The sequence below is a fragment of the Barbus barbus genome (genome assembly GCF_936440315.1).
Source record: "Barbus barbus genome assembly, chromosome: 2".
Taxonomy (NCBI): Eukaryota; Metazoa; Chordata; class Actinopteri; order Cypriniformes; family Cyprinidae; genus Barbus; species Barbus barbus.
The window spans coordinates 39,712,537-39,729,098 of NC_136730.1; the positions used below are offsets into that span (position 1 = coordinate 39,712,537).

Here is a 16,562-nt window from a genome sequence, read left to right on the forward strand (position 1 = left end):
CTTATTACCCATTTTTCCTTTTTTTACCCACAATTTAAAATATATATATATATATTGAAGACTGCACCAAAAACACTGACAAACATTTACTTTAAACATTTTATGAAAATACCAATGTGAGGAAAATTGAGATACAAACTGTAATATTACAAAAAGTATAAAAAGTGCACAAAAACTTCTTTACAGCATTAATTGTACAGACAACTTTGAATAAATAGCATAAGTTAAAAAATGACAAATTAACGTAATGAAATGATCAGCTAAATCTCTGGTAAGGCACATTGATTGAGAATGTGCCACATTAATAGTTAAAAACATTTTTCCCTGAAATTTATCGACATCTTGTATTTGCTCTCATGCATTTTAAGAACAAGAGCTTGAAGCCAACAGTAATGCTGACTCAAAGTATTGCTGGTGAATAAAAACAAGCATTCATTCAAATAAACACTGAAATACAACCAAAATCTTGAACCAATAATATTGGTGAACTTCAGAGCCTAAACAGATTTTTTTTTTTCCAAAAAGGCAATTAATCCAAACGAGGATAAAAAAAAAAAGAAAAGGCTGCAGTCAATACATCAAGGCTGAAAGACTGTACAATTTCATATTCGATTACCTTTAGTGTACAATATTGAAACATGGAAAAACGTGGTAAAAACACAGTGTAAAGCCTGGTCGGAAATTCATCAATCAGTAATATCTCTTACTCTCTGTATTAGAACACTCTCATACAACAATAAAATAAAATACAAACACCACCAACAGTCATAAAAACAGATCATGCCTACAAATACATTATGCATGCTTTCATATGCCATTGTGTAAATGATAACCGTTTAAATACTCTGAGATCATGTATTTTTTGTATCTTGGTTTTAAAAAGACTTATAAACCCGTAACCATTTTTAAATATTGAGCAACATCTTTATGCCAAACCAGAAGGAAAAAGAGATTTTACAAGCACGTGTCCACATTACAGACCAAAAGCTGAGGTGAATTCACATTGTGAATATTGTGCCCAAGAATCCTAGTCAGTAAATGCATGTGTGTGATTTAACAGACTACAGTTGAACTTGAATCAGAGCAGAAGACTGCAAGGCTGAGTAAAATATTGTATTTGCTTAAAAGTACACCCATCTCATTAATGCCTTGGCTATAATATTAGATACAGCACTTTACATTATTCATCTGTAACCCGTCAAACTAAATGCCAAATAGAAGCCTTTTGGTGCACTGGTATGGAAAATAAGATTATATTTACAAAACACTGGTAACTCCAAAAAAAATTACAGTAATAAAAAAAAAATGGATTACATAAAATTTTCTAACTCAGACCTATAAATATGTCCTAATGCCCAATTTTTTCTCCTTTTCTGTTATATAAAAAAAGGTACAAAAATGACATTTTTTAGTCATAAAAAAAATACAAAAGCAAGGGGAAAAATGAACTCATACACAGTAATCTAACAAAGGAAGATATCAGAGTCTACCACTGGAGACAAAGCTATGAGGGCCTCAACGAGACAGTTTGGAGGTTGTTTTAGTTGGATCACCATGCCTCCTTTATGTCCTCTGGGAGAGGGGAAGGATGTGTTTGAGAGATCTGAGATTCTGAGGAGGATGCCAGAACTGGACGCTTCTTGTTACAGCAGGGCTTGAAGAGACGAGGATCGATGATCACCTCACCGAAACGCCCCTTGTAGACGATCCCACAGCACACCTTTTGCCTGAAACATTGAATAGAAGTGTTATTTTTCAGCTCGACAGCTAGCACATCTCTTAACACGCATTGGTGAAAAGAAGGAAAGCAATACCTCTTCCAGTAGGACAGGTCAAGAAAGGAGAACCCTGATGGGTTTGGACGCCTCTGCTTGGTCTCAATGTCTGACCCGTCATCAGACTGATTACTGTGGCTGGGAGACTGAGAGGGAGACACACTGGATGTGGTGCTGTAGGCATCTGAATCTGTAAAGACATGACAGCAAACATTAATATGCAATCTACAAAAGCATGATGATTAATTTTTCCACTTCCAAAAACTATTTTACTATAAAATAACATGAAATGTCTCATTAGATTTCAGTTTTTCAGTATAGTAAGGGAACTTATCGTGAACCATAGCATTGTTAGTATTTTACCAATTAAAGTTCTTCCATTTAAAAAAAAAAAAAAAAAAAAAAAAACTCATATTACATATACCAGTGTAATATATATGTATGTATGTATGTGTATATACATACATACATACATACATACATATAAAAATAAATGTCTAAAGTTTTTATTTGTAGTACTTTATAGTAAAGTAATTGAAAATGCAACTGAAATATAACGTTTAAAAAAACAGTATACACATACATGTTTTGTATTTTTATAGGTTTATATTACAAAACGTGTGTGTATACATACGTTTTATTTGTATAAGTTTATTATTTTTTATATTTCAGTTACATGTAATTTTCGTTAACTTTAATAGAAAGTACTGAAATAAATCTAAAAAAAACAACAAAAAAAAAACTACAAAATGTTTACAATTAAAGTGCGCGCACAGTGTTAAAAAAACAAAAAAAAAACCCTCACTTTGTCTTTTGAATTTATGAAGCTTTTTCAGTTTACTTTTCTTCTTTCCATCAATATTTTTGACTTTCTTGGGTTTGGTCAGCTTGAAGCCAGGACCTGCCCTTGCATCCACCACCTTGGGGGAAAAACAAATCAAATATCATTCTCACATTGGCTGGAAGGAAATGGATGAATCCACTGAAAACAACATAACAGTGTCTTACATGGTTCCAGTTTTTCTTTGATCCATGTGGTAATTTCTTCCAGCGTTTCACCAGCAGCACACAAGCATTGCAGATGTCTCCAACCCGATCCTCTGACAGACTACCAAACATATCACAATATGAAAAACTGAAAATTAATTACTCAGATTAAGAAATAAAAATATAAACAAATAATCTACTGAAATTATATTACCCATTACAAAAAAAAATTAATTTCTAATTTTTTGGAACCTCAATCTCAATGGTATTATCCAGCATGATATTATTCGATTCCAAAAGGATTCTCGGTTGATCTCATTAGGACTGGCTCCAAATTTTGGTAGAAATTCCTCTAGCATTCCTTTTGGATTTTTTGGAATACAAGCGGTGTCTGGGAAAAACACTCACCCGAAGCAGAGTCTGAAGTTCTCCTCATATCTGCTGCTGTCCGTGAACCGAGAACTGGAAGACTTGGTTTTGCAGATACAACAGCCTTCGTTGCTGCGGTAAATCTTGGATTTATGGAAGCCGAACATCTTGACGGGCTCTAGACATGAATGGAGAGCGTCATTAAAACAAAGATCTCCTGCACGTTTTGCGCGGGGGATCGAAGGGGCGGTCACAGGAATTCATTTCTTGCACTTGACCATTTCACTGTTCATTAATGTTGTAGAAGTTACGCATAAATACCGAATCACAAGCGTGCGCCTGGAAACGTGTGCGCGTTTGCTTTGAATCAGTCGCGTCAGCTGCAATGACCTACTTTTGATGTTTGACAAAAGCCTTTCCCTACAGCCACCTTTAACACATGATCATGGACTTGGGAAAAAAATAAATAAATAAAAATACACAACAGCAGCGTGTGCGCACTAAAATAGTTCATTTGGAAATCCTAGAAAATTATAATAATGTAACGTTAATTTGTACAATAATTGGGGGCTAATATTGAACAGGAATTTCATCTACTCTGGTGGATACACCAAAATTCTTTTTTTTTTTTCTTTTTCGAATCTTTATTGGATTCGATTTAACGTTAACGTACATTCGTTTCGAATTATGATAATTCCTTTAGGAATCGTGACGAGGGGTGATGCTGGTGTCAGCAGAAGCAGTTGTAAAATCGAAAGTACAATTAAATGGGCGACTCGTCTGAGTTTAAAGACACGGAAAAAACAAAAATGCATATTTGGAATACAAATATTAAGGTAACAATACTTCCAAAAACGCCTCAAATAACAATGCACGCTGCGCGCTTGATGCATCAATGCAAACGCGTGAATAACCACATCAAACATGACACAAACCACTCATTCACAAAGACTCCATACATTACAAAATGTTTTTTTTCAGAGAAATTACGCCTTATATGACCCACTGTGTGTTCTGGTTTATTCTGTATGAGTTCATTCGCACCATGTTTGCATCAATGGAAACCAAAAGGAAAAGGGTAACGTTAGGCGGAGGGAGAGCTGTCCTAAATTAACATTTACACGCGTTCTTAAATCAAACGTTGGCGAAGTTGTTTCTAAACAACACATGAAGGGTATTCCGGTTAAAATACGGGTTGAACGCTACCGTCTCGTTCGTCTAAACTTCCACACAGTGCGCGAGCGCCAAAACGCGCGTCCCATTAACAATAACAGCTAAGCTAGCCCGTTAGCACGCGACCATGCCACGCTCCACATCCAAGCGCGCAAACCCCCTTTGTTGTGTAAAAAACCGAGCTGTAAAACCACTAACATCACGCATACTACCACTCCAGGACTGACAGTACGTACAATTAAAACCAAATACACTCGTACTGCTAGTTCGTGACAATAACAAAGGACTTACCGTCAGAAACTTTGAATTCCGTCCGTTTTACTCGTCTGTACTGCGCATGCCTTACTACAGCCACACAGATGAATGGTGGGGGCGGGGCCTGCGTACAAACATTGAGTAAAGGGGTTTGTCGGAGAAGACCATATAAGGAGAGTAGACGCCAAGTTTGAACATTATGTCATCCAATCACGGCACTCCGCTCGTTTCCATTTAAGAACGTTGCATCCGGGGAATGTACAGAACAGTCACGTATTGTTCGTGTTGTTCTGACTTGAATGTGAGGGAATGCACCCCTTTTTTCGCCAAAATATTGTCGCTCGAATGCTTGAGATACTCTCCCTTTTGCATTATATTAGCATTATGCTGCATGACATTACATTTCCAAAATGTGCTATAATGTTCCTGCACGTTCTTTTGTTTTGTAAGCGATATGAATATACTCTGTATATTTAGTTAAATGTAATATACTTTTTGTAAGCGATATTAGCCTTAAAATGGGTACTTGACACATAAGATGTCCATGAATTAAAAAAAATAAAATAAAATCCCATATTGCTTAAATTCAAGTTTTTACACTTAAAGTAATACGTTTAAGATTGGAAATGTATATGAATCATTTAGAGGTTTTCAGACATATTTTTAAAATAAGTTTCCCTTATTTTTTTAATAATCTTTCTGCCTTCACTGGTTCATTTTAAATGATATTATTACTGTATAATATAAAATATTTTCAGTAGTCATTACTCCAGTCTTGCATGCTCCTTTAGAAATCCTTGTAGGCTAATATGCAGATTTTGTGCTAAATTATTTTAGATTTTTCAATTATTAAAAATGTTTCTTATCAATGTTTGAAATTTTTTTTGCTGCTTAATATTTTTACGGAAACCTTTTTATAGGATGAATAAATTTCATAAGAGCAGAATTTAATTGAAATATATAGGTTATAAGCCTATATTTTGTGTATATATATGAAGAGTTAATTTGCAAAAACAGATAACTCTGTTTTAACAGTTTTCAGAAATCATGTTTTTTCTTTTGTGCATTCCACTTAATCTCAATCAAACTGCAGTTGGGTTATTTTGACTAGGTTAAAAAATAACTTTAAAAAAACAGCTAACACAAAAAAAACATGATAACATAACTGTTTTTTTTTTTTTTTCAAAAATCATATTTTTGAATTATCTGTTTTTGCAAATAAACTCTTCATATATAACCCTTGATTATGTATACATGTATAGCCCTTAAATAAAACCCATATAGTCTCTTAATCAGTATGGTTATTAGAATAAGGCTTGATACATAGGGAGGAAAATACTGTTGAAACTAGTCATTAGACATGCAAGTATTTCATTTAAATATTTAACTTAAAAACTCAAATAAATGTAACTGATTGTACTGTAAATAATCAATTTTCATTGCTCTTGAAAGTCAAGACTAAAGCATAGTCATATTGAATTGCCACCTTTAATACATTTTATACACTGTACACAGTTGTTCAATATTTAACACTACATTACACTGCTTTGTCTATAAATGTATCAAGAGATAAAACACAAAAAAGAAAAGAAAAAACAACTCCCAGAATGCTCATGCCAGCTGTGTTTGAACAGAACACGAATATCAGCCTTTAATGTGCTTCTCCCAGTTATGTCCTACAAATTATGCTACACTCTACAACAGGTGAATGATATTTCATCAATAGTCAATAACAAACTTTTGGAGCTGTAAATATTGCATAGCAGAAACAGAGGGGATGCTGGGGTTAACTAAGGACAGGGACACAAACACAGCATGTGCCGCAAATTAATTCTACTCCAGATATGGCATTGTAGTTGGCCACAGTCGAGACCTGAGGGCTGAAGAGATGGGGAATGTTACGGTACTTTGAAAGGATTGAAGAAACGTTAATGTTATCCTTTCTGCATTAATTGTTTTTAGTTTTTACAGTCCATCTCGTAAAATATGCTTGAGCATCGCTTTCATGAGACATATCTTTGATTTTAGGGGATCACAAAGAAGACCGTTCACCCTTTTTCTTATGTGGAAAGCAAAAGGAGATATTTAAATGAAAGTCCAAGCTGCTCTATTCCCAGACATTTGTGGCTGCCATTCACTTTCATTGAATCGGGACTCGGGAGAAAGAAAGAAAGAAAGAAAGAAAAAAGTGGGTTTGGAATGACATGATGATGAGTAAATGATGACCAACTAGTACACTACCAATGAAAAGTTTGGAATAATTAAATACTTTATGTTTTTGAAATAAATCTCTTACGCTCACCATTTATTTGATCCAAAAATACAGTAATGTTGTAAAATATTATTACAATATAAAAACAGTTTTCTTAGTAATATTTTTTAAAAAAGCAATTTATTCTTGTGATGCCAAAGCTGAATTTTCAATAGTCATTACTCCAGTCTTCAGTGTCACGTGACCCTTCAGAAATCATTCTAATATGCTGATTTTGTGCTCCATTATTTTTGGTTCTCAGTTATTAAAAATGGTTCTTATTATCAATGTTGGAAACATTTTTTGCTGCTTAATATTTTTGTGGAAACCTTTTTTTTTTATAGGATTATTTGATGAATAGAAAGTTTATAAGAACAGCATTTAATCGAAATAAAATATTATATGTATATGTAAAAAATTTTTATTAACAGTCACTTTTAATCAATTTAATTTGCATCCTTGCTGAATAAAAGTATATATATATATATATATATATATATATATATATATATATATATATATATATATATATATATAAAACCCTTAAATGGTGGTGTATCTCAGTTTCCACAAAATTGCTAAGCAGCAAAAAAACATTTTTAACATTGATAACAATAAGAACCATTATTAATAATTAAGAACCAGTAGTTGATAAATGAGCAAAAAATGAGCATATTAGAATTTCTGAAGGATTATGTGACACTAAAAACTAAAGTAATGACTGCTGAAATATCAGCTTTGCCATCACAGGAATAAATTACATTTTTGAAATGTATTCAAATAGCCTCGATGAGCAAAAGAGACTTCTTTTAAAAAAAAATGTTGACTGAGAGTGTAATTTTGGGGTGAACTGTCCCTTTAAACTGATGTGCATTTAGAGGGAAATGACACAAGTCCCTGGCATTGTTACAAAAGAGAGCCTTTTTCCATTTTTCTCATGTTTCCTTTCTTTAAGTAAAAATATGAATTCCCCACAAGTTGTACTTATAAAGCATACTTCTACATCATTTGCTTCGAACTCTGCATTGTGACAGTATGGATTAGATTAGAGCACAGAGCAAGCAACCTGACACATATTAAAATAACACTGTTCTTCTTTGAAAATATAATAACAGTTTTTCTTACGTTTTCCTTTTAAATATAGCCATTATCAGCAGTCCACAACAACAACGAAAAATATTGAGCTTTCAATAAAACGGTATAGCACAGGTGGGGGTTTACACCTTTCGTGAAAAGTATGGATCAAAATAGAAGACATATTTGAATGTCAGTAACGTTGTTGATAAAAATTAGGACACGTCTGAAAAGGCTCATTGCACTTAATATATGGCAAACATGACAGTAGCTTTAACGTAAGCCAGGTTTAGTCCTTTTGTTCAAGTCTCTCCATGTAAAAAAAAAAGTTAGTCCATGGTCCCGCTGATCTGTGTGTTATTTCTAAATTCAGACGGCGTTATATCCCGATCCCTTTGACGAGAGAGGCCTCCAGAGTGATATTGAATTCCTGCAGAGTCTGTAGCACTCGAATCAGAGAGTTCACCAGAGAATGGTCCTTTAAGAGCGCCGTGTCCTCGTACATCTGTGCTGTGATTGGACACTCGGCAAGAAGAGCAATCCAGTGGTGCAGCAGGTGATCTCTGCAAGTAGAAAGACAAGACGGGCGTCAATATATGTGACTGATAGATATGACAAAAGACTGATAGATATTCTCTTTTCAATGAGTTTGAAAAATTCAGAATCAGTTAGTTTTGTTCATATAAGGTTTCATGTTGAAGCTAAATACAAGGGCAATCGTGGGCTCCATTGCGCAGGATATGCGCTGTGAGAAACGGAATTTGATTGACAATTGCAGTTTCACCCATCGGTATTTCAGAGTCTTCAAAATGCACTACCAATGCATCATTTATGCCAAATTTGTTTAAAATGCTCACATTTGCTGTGTGTGTTTTTTCTGAAGGGCGCTTGGGGCATGGTGCTATGCGTGACTCCATGTAAGTACTAAATGCACTTGAATCATGCTTTTATTTAATGTTTAATTTAAAACACAGACAGTTATGTCTTAAGGACAGGACAAAACATCTGTTATGGTAAAACAGATCCGTGCATTAGTGTGAATGTAGCTTATTAGACCTGTTGCTGCCTATGCCCTTACCAAAAAGTAGTATACTTCAAGTTTGTTTTATTAAGTATACTTAAGTTCAAGTATATTTTTAAGTATACTTTGTGTAGTAAGTATACAAATATCAGTGTACTAGTATTATACTTGTAAGTGTACTATTTCAATACTCCTTGGGACTAAATTGGCCCACTTTCTAGTATATAAAAGTATACTTTATAACAGTAGTAAACTTTGAGTACGCAACTAGTTTACATTAAAGGTTTTAGCTTGGACTGCAACTATACTAAACGTGAACTTATATACTGACAGTTTACTAATTAAATACTTGTAGTAGCATTTTTAGTACACCTTGAAGTATAGTCTCAGTAAACTACTAGTTTAGTAGTTTTATACTGAAAGTATGCTCGTAAGTTTTTTTTTTTTAAGTGAACTTTACATCATACTTTAAGTATACTACTATGTCCCTATTTAGGTATTAATTTGTATATATTTTGTTATATGAATATCTGAACATGCAAAACATCCAAAGAAAGAACAGGGTATCTGCTTGTAAACAAAAACATTTTATTCTAGCTTCATGTATTCTTTTTTTAAACACTTGAAAGTGGGTAAGTTTCATAATTAAAAAATAAAGAAATGAACAACATTTTGAACAAAAAGCTGAAAAAAGAATATGAATTGGATTCAGAATGATAATCAAAATGTAGATGGAGCCGATCAACACCCCAAAGCTTGAAAGTCATTATTACCTCTTCATTGGTCGACATTTTATTCCATAACGTTACAGTTTTGATGCTGTTTTATGCCAGATGATCGTGTTAGATTACATGTGGAAGCATCTGTTGTTTAGGTTTCGTCTTCGCTTGTGTTTTTTGGAAATTCTGTACAGAAGATGTGTACTAGCGCCCCCTATCGTATAACAATGAAAACACAGGAGCAGAAGTATAGCTCAAATATATTTAGACTTTTCCTAAATATACGTCAAGTATACTTAAATGCCATTTTAAGTATATTTCTGAGAAGTACATAAAGCCCATTTACGAGAAGTACATGAAAAGTAGACAAAGTATACTTTCCTATTTTTAGTTTAAAAGAAGTATAAAAAGAATAAACTTCTTTTTCGTAAGGGTGTCATTAGAAAGAAAAAGAAATGCCTCACTGCCCTTGCTTAGAAAACCTTTGGATTCACTTAAAGCATTCTCAGATATTGAAAAACCTTTTATTGCTTGTAATGTGTTTTTTAATCTCCTTCATTATATTATATTTGCTTGTATGTTTTGAAGCTGCATTTAGTTAGTTAATAATCCTTAACATACAGTTTTGATTTATTTTTATTCTAAAAGTATAAGTAATTTAATAAAAATGAACAAATAAATGTAATACTTAAAGTCAGTAATCTCACTAATTCATGAGAACAATGTAGATTAAGAATAATTTTTGAATCAGATTGTAATTTCTAGAGTCAGAATCAGGTTGCGAGCTGCCTAGAACTTCCCATCCAACGAAAAGCTCAATTCAAATAGTCAACAATTCTAAGTAAATCATGACCAACCTGGCTCCGAGACACACGAGCATCTGAAACTTCCCGTCTTTGCCAATGTTTCTGGATGTGCTGTTGATGGCACGCATGAAATGGCAGAAATGACGCACTCTCATCAGCCAGTTCTCATCCTGGGTCATCTGACTCTGTTCCACACTCTCAAAGTAGACCTGCGCTTTTTCTGTGAAATAGAAATGGGAGGATCTAGGAAACTTTGCAACATTTTGAGGTATAATTTAGGTAACTAGAAAGATTTAGGTTTGAACAAACTCCTAGTCTCTGCTTCAAACTATGAACCACCCATAGTTCTTGCTCTTACCGTCTGATGCATTTTCTCAGTATACTAAGATTAAATCTGATTGGTTATGTTTACAAAACCTCAGAGAGTAAGGGCACAGATGTTTTTTATCAGTCTGGAAACACATCATGTTTCACAGAGCGCTTTTGAGGATGAAAGCTGAAAAGTGACTTCATAATACACTTAGAAAAAAATATATATATATTTTTTAAATTAGCTATGCTAGTGTGGTATATACACTACTGTTCAAAAGGCTGGATTTATTTGTTTCCATCATGGAATTTAAGAAAAAAATGTATAAAGTAATGCAACTTTTTATCTCACAATTCTATTTTGTGTTTCCACCATGAAATAAAAAATTAAAAAGTTAACTGCGAATTTTTATCTCACAATTCTGATTTTCTTATTTGTTCACACAATTGCAAGTTCATATGTCACAATTTGGAGTGTTCTTCTCAGAACTGCGAGTTTATATCTTGCAATTCTGAGTTAACATCTTTTAATTATGAGTTTATGTTGTAATTATGCTAATGATTTAAATTATGATATAAAGTCAGAACTGTGAAAAAGGTAAGAATTGTGTGAACTGCAGGAAAAAGTTGTCCTGTGGCAGAAACAACCTTCCATAAACAAAAAACAGTACTATTGTGAAATATTATTACAATTTGAAATAAAAATTTATTTTAAAATAACATTTATTCTTGTGATGGCAAAGCTGAATTTTCAGCAGCCATAACTCCAGTCTCCGGAGTCACATGATCCTTCAGAAATCATTCTAATGCATGCCAGTCAAGCTGCTCTTTCTGTCTAAGTGGGCGGTTCTTGACCGAAATATGCTACTGTATGCACAAAATCAGAAGTATGATCAATTAACAAACACTTCTTCTAATAAAAATATTTAATGAAATGTAACAGTATTTGTTACCTAGAAAGTCCCAAATGAAGACGTTCTTGAAAAGGCGTGGTGACTTGAAGCCATGCTGGAACACCTGCTCTAGAGCCCATACTAAACCATACTCTCCACACAGAAGCAATGTGAGGCTTCCTCTCTACAACAGAAGAATCAAGAAAGATTATCCATATGTGCCGCTTTTATTCACATTTGTCCTTTCCACTGCAAGTTTTCTCAGAATAAAATGACTTTACCTCTTTTTCTGGCTTATGGAAGTGTTTGACGATTCCGTTAATCGCCTCTCCCACCCCTTCCTGGATCTGGCCCGTGTTTAACTCTAGTGGGCGCACAACGGTAAACGTGCTTGAGACAACAGCAATATCCTCCAGCAATAAGTGCATTTATACAATCTATGAGATATGACTTTTGACTTTTATGAGATTTCCAAGTACGTACTTGGTTTGCTGTTTGGTGAAATGGTGACAAATCTTCGCATCATCCCAGGGGATTGCTGCATTGGAGGAGTCCGGCACATTCTGTCCTCATTCTCCATGTTAGTCACCAATTCGCCCACCAGTATCCTCTCCAAGCTGCCATCATCTATTCCTTTCCCGAGCCAACGGCCGCATGGAAACCTACGCAACAACAATCCGGCAGTCAGTTAAGGGTTATAATAATGAATAATGTGATTATGGTGCTACTAAAACCTTAGTACTCACTTGTAGGTGTGCCCTGTGATCCCGTTGCGGACCATTACATACTCCACTAGCCACTTAGCATACAGTCCTGAGTTATCATGGCCCATCTGTACTGTGGTCAGCTTACCCAGGTTCTGGCACTGTGCAAAGTACAGACAGAATTATACAACAAACCTCATCCAAACAGATTAACACAACAGGAACTCACTTTAGAGTCAATATCTAGCATGGTGGTCAAAAATAAATATCTATCTCTCTCTCATATATATATATATATATATATATATATATATATATATATATATATATACACACACACACGTATACATACAGTGGTGTGAAAAAGTGTTGGCCCCCTTCCTGATTTTTTATTTTATTGCATGTTTGTCACACTTTAATGTTTCAGATCATCAAACAAATTTAAATATTAATAAAAGATAACACAAGTAAACACAACATGCAGTTTTTAAATAAAGTAATTTTTTATGAAGGGAAAACAAAATCAAAACCCACATGGCCCTGTGTGAAAAAAAGGGTCTGCAGAAAGCCAAGTCCTGATCCCAGCTGAACACCTCTGGTGTGACTTTACATGCAGACCTTGAGCCAAAAACTCATCTCCAAACACCAGTGACTTGTACATAAGGGTACTGTCATTTATACACGTCCAACACTTTTGTCCTTATAGTGTCTATACAAGTCATTGGTGTTTGTTGATGAGTTTTTGGCTCAAGGTTTGCATATAAAGTCACACCAGAGGAGTTCAGCTGGGATCAGGACTTGGCTTTCTGCAGACCAGTCAAGTTCTTCCACACTGACTACATCAATCAATCATAGAAATTACTAAAGTAGTCAAAATGTTCATTAGAAGGGGGTGACCCAATACTTTTGGCAATATAGTGTATATTTAGTAAAATGCTAATTTCTATAGTTCACTTTTCTAGCTAACTATCAAGTAACTATCACTGATTGAGAGATTACATGAGACATGATAATGATACATTTCGGTAAGTTATACAGTTTCATTCAACATACTTCCTGATGTTCATTTGGTGCAGTAACTAGTAGTAAAGAGGAAGAGATGTTAGTTTACTTGCGCTCTGTTCTGCCGCTTGAACTGAGGTGCTACAACGATGTCACACTAAATTACAGAGTGCCAAACAGGATTTATTGTTTGAATTTCGTAATAAAATTGACAGAATATGAAAGCTGAGACTTTGTTTCATACCAAAAGTAACAAAGCACAAAGCTTATTGAGATTTATTGGATGGGAGGTGCGCTACAAATAAAGATTCAGTAAGTTTTGTTCATGCATCAAATGAAAACAGCATATATTCTTTGTATTTAAGAATAAACATCGGTTAATCAAGATGAGAATCGATTAAAACTGAGAAATCTATATTTTCAACCCAGCTGTAATATATAGTGAAACCAGAGTAATAGACAAAATTATGTACAGTTCCTTGCGAATGTATTCATACCCCTTAATTTTTTCACATTTTGTTATGTCGCTGCCTTGTTAAACTGCTTTAAATGACTTTTTCCCCCCACATCAGTCTACACTCCATACACCATATTAACAAAGCAAAAACAGAATTGTCACAACTTCGAAAGTTTATTAAAAAATAAAAAACTCAAATAAGTACATTGCATAAGTATTCATACCCTTAACTAAATATTTAAGTCTTTTTTGTTTGATGCAACAAGCTTTGTTCATCAACATTTGCCAATTATCTGCCATTCTCCTCCTCACCTCTTCACCTCTCAAGCTCTTTCAGGTTGGATGGGGGTAGATGCACATTTTCAGGTTTCTCCAGAAATATTTGATTGGGTTCAAGTCCAGGCTGTGGCTAGGCCACTCAATGTCATTCACAGCGTTGTGTACAGTATAAGCCACTCTTGCTGTGTGCTTAGGATCACTGTCCTGTTGGAAGGTAAACCTTCTGCCCAGTCTGAGGTTCTGAATGCTCTGGACTGGGTTTTCATTAAGCTATCTCAATATTTTGGTGCACTGAGCTTTTCTTCAATTCTCATGAGTCCCTCAGTCCCTGCCGCTGAAAAACAGCCCCACAGCATAAGGCTGCTACAGCACACTTAACTTTTGGGATAGTACTCTGCAGGTGATGAGCAGAGCTGGTTCCCTTCAAACATGATGCTTAGAATTGAGGTTCATCAGACCAGACAATCTTGTTTCTCAGAGTCTGAAGATCCTTTAGGTGCTTTTTTATAAATTCCAAGTGTGTATTCATGTGTCTTCACTGAGGAGAGGATTAAGTTTGGCCACACCATAAAGCCCAGATCGGTGGAGTGTTGCAGTGATGTTTATCCTTCTGTAGATTTCTCTATTTCTCCAATCTAGAGTGACCATCAGGTTCTTCGTCACCACTCCAACCAAACCCTTCTCCATCAATTGCTCAGTTTGGCCAGCTCTAAGAAGAATCCTGGTTGTTTCAAACTTCTTCCATTAAGGGTAACAGAGACTACATGCTTCTGTAACCCTTCAATGAAGCAGAATTTTTTTTCTGAACTCTTCCCCAGATGTGTGGCTTGACACAAACCTGTTTCTGAGCTCTACAGACAGTTCTTTTGACCCCAGGGCTTGGTATGCATTATAAGCTGTTGGACCTTTTATTAAGACGCGTGTCCTTTCCAAATCATACCCATTCAATTGAATTTGCCACAGGCTACCTTCACTCAAAGTCTAGTAACACCTACAAGCAATATGAATGCTCCTGAGCTAAATTTCAACTGTCCCAGATAAGAGTATTAGTACTTATGCAATGGAATCATTTAAGCTTTTTATTTTTAATAAATTTGCAAAGATGTTAAAAACTGTTTTTCTTTTTACCATTATAGTGTATGGAGTGTAGATTGATGTGGAAACAATTAATTTAAAGCAGTTTAACATAAGACAGCAACATAAAACGTGAAAAAAATTAAGGGGTATGAATACTTTCGCAAGGCACTGTATGTGTTGATATATATTTGCTCACCTCAAATGTAATCTCCAGGGTGTTTTTGGGGACCTGCAGAACCCCAGTCTCAGCTAGTTCACCTGAGACACACACCCAGGGGTTGGCCGTAAACATGGAGCCACCAAGTTTCTTGCTGGGAATGATGACCACATGGTATGGTATCACTGTGAACAACAACATGTTGGTTGTTCAGGGTGAGTAAATGATGACAATTTTTTTTTATCTATCACTTATATATTATTTAATATACAGTCACAACGATTATGCTAATGTTATATTAATAAGCAACCTCATGAAAATTATTATTTAATGAACATTTTATTAGGCCATTAAATTTCCTTAAACTAGATTACATTCACACTATTTTGGCCATCAGACGCTGAGCATGCCTCCAAAATTCTCACAGAGGTCATGCAATTTCTTTTTTTTTCTTAAATGCAATTTTTTATTCCATATCATTTGTACATATAGGACATTATTAAATATCTTTGTCTTGCAGTTATTTTGTTAAAAAACAAATGTCATTTTTCCATGACTATTTCTAACTGGCAACTGTTTTTGTTTTTAAACAATCTGTTTCGCCTAAATTTTGAAAGAAAAACATTTCAGTTTCAAGATATTGAATATAACCAAGGATGCCAAATACAGAATATAGCCTAGATAATTTTTCTGTGAAATGAAAAGATATTTTGTTGGTAACCAAACCGTTTCAGTTCCCATTGACTTCCACTTTATGGTTAAAACATATAATGGATTACAACAGGAACCGAAACTGCTTGGTTACAAACATTCTTTAAAATATCTTCTTGGCAACATCATCAGTAGTAAGTAAAAATGTAAATTTTTCTTTTTTAGGTGGACTATATCTTTAATGGTATACAGAGAGATTTTGGTGACTCTTACTAATTGTGGTGAAGACGTTGGTAAAGCAGAAGTAGTCCACAGCGTTGAAAGAGAGGAGATGGTAGAGGAACTGCTCCTTCTCATCATCACAGCGCAGGAAAGCGTAGCGCTTATAGAGTTTCCTTCAAACAAATACAAACACATTAAACCATACAGTACAAATCTAAACACAAAAGCTTTAAAGGAAACAATTGAAAGATAAGTGCATGAGCAAAGAGCCTGAAAAAATGAGTTCAAATGCATTTCAGGTCAGAAGAGGACACCACAAAGCATTCTTTACTGAGGATGAGCCACTTTATGGTTCAAGGCCCATTAATAATTAAAAAAAAA

General features: G+C 34.6%; 2 protein-coding genes across 4 annotated transcripts in view; both read right to left on the reverse strand.

The window, feature by feature from the left end:
* Window positions 1–74: 74 nt before the first annotated feature.
* Window positions 75–4,821, reverse strand: sinhcafl (SIN3-HDAC complex associated factor, like). 2 transcript variants are annotated; one of them, XM_079446350.1, is made up of 6 exons: window positions 4,596–4,821; window positions 3,171–3,309; window positions 2,784–2,883; window positions 2,581–2,695; window positions 1,815–1,965; window positions 75–1,727 (listed from the first exon to the last, which is right to left on the reverse strand). In XM_079446350.1, the coding sequence occupies exons 2-6, from the start codon at window positions 3,296–3,298 to the stop codon at window positions 1,550–1,552; spliced, it is 672 nt and encodes a 223-aa protein (XP_079302476.1). In that variant the 5' UTR covers window positions 3,299–3,309; window positions 4,596–4,821; the 3' UTR covers window positions 75–1,549. The 2 variants fall into 2 exon arrangements, with proteins under 2 accessions (XP_079302476.1, XP_079302477.1); XM_079446351.1 differs by having other exon boundaries at window positions 89–1,727; window positions 2,617–2,695; window positions 4,596–4,642.
* Window positions 4,822–7,369: 2,548 nt separating this feature from the next.
* Window positions 7,370–16,562, reverse strand: part of LOC306880808 (DENN domain-containing protein 5A-like) — a 51,082-nt gene continuing 41,889 nt past the window's right edge. For both annotated transcript variants that reach the window (XM_079434578.1, XM_079434577.1), the window contains 8 exons: window positions 16,233–16,354; window positions 15,348–15,493; window positions 12,379–12,497; window positions 12,116–12,294; window positions 11,914–11,996; window positions 11,693–11,816; window positions 10,482–10,650; window positions 7,370–8,447 (listed from right to left, as the gene is read on the reverse strand). In XM_079434578.1, the coding sequence (XP_079290704.1) occupies window positions 8,264–8,447; window positions 10,482–10,650; window positions 11,693–11,816; window positions 11,914–11,996; window positions 12,116–12,294; window positions 12,379–12,497; window positions 15,348–15,493; window positions 16,233–16,354 (1,126 nt within the window). In that variant the 3' untranslated portion in view covers window positions 7,370–8,263. The remainder of the gene's footprint in view (window positions 8,448–10,481; window positions 10,651–11,692; window positions 11,817–11,913; window positions 11,997–12,115; window positions 12,295–12,378; window positions 12,498–15,347; window positions 15,494–16,232; window positions 16,355–16,562) is intronic.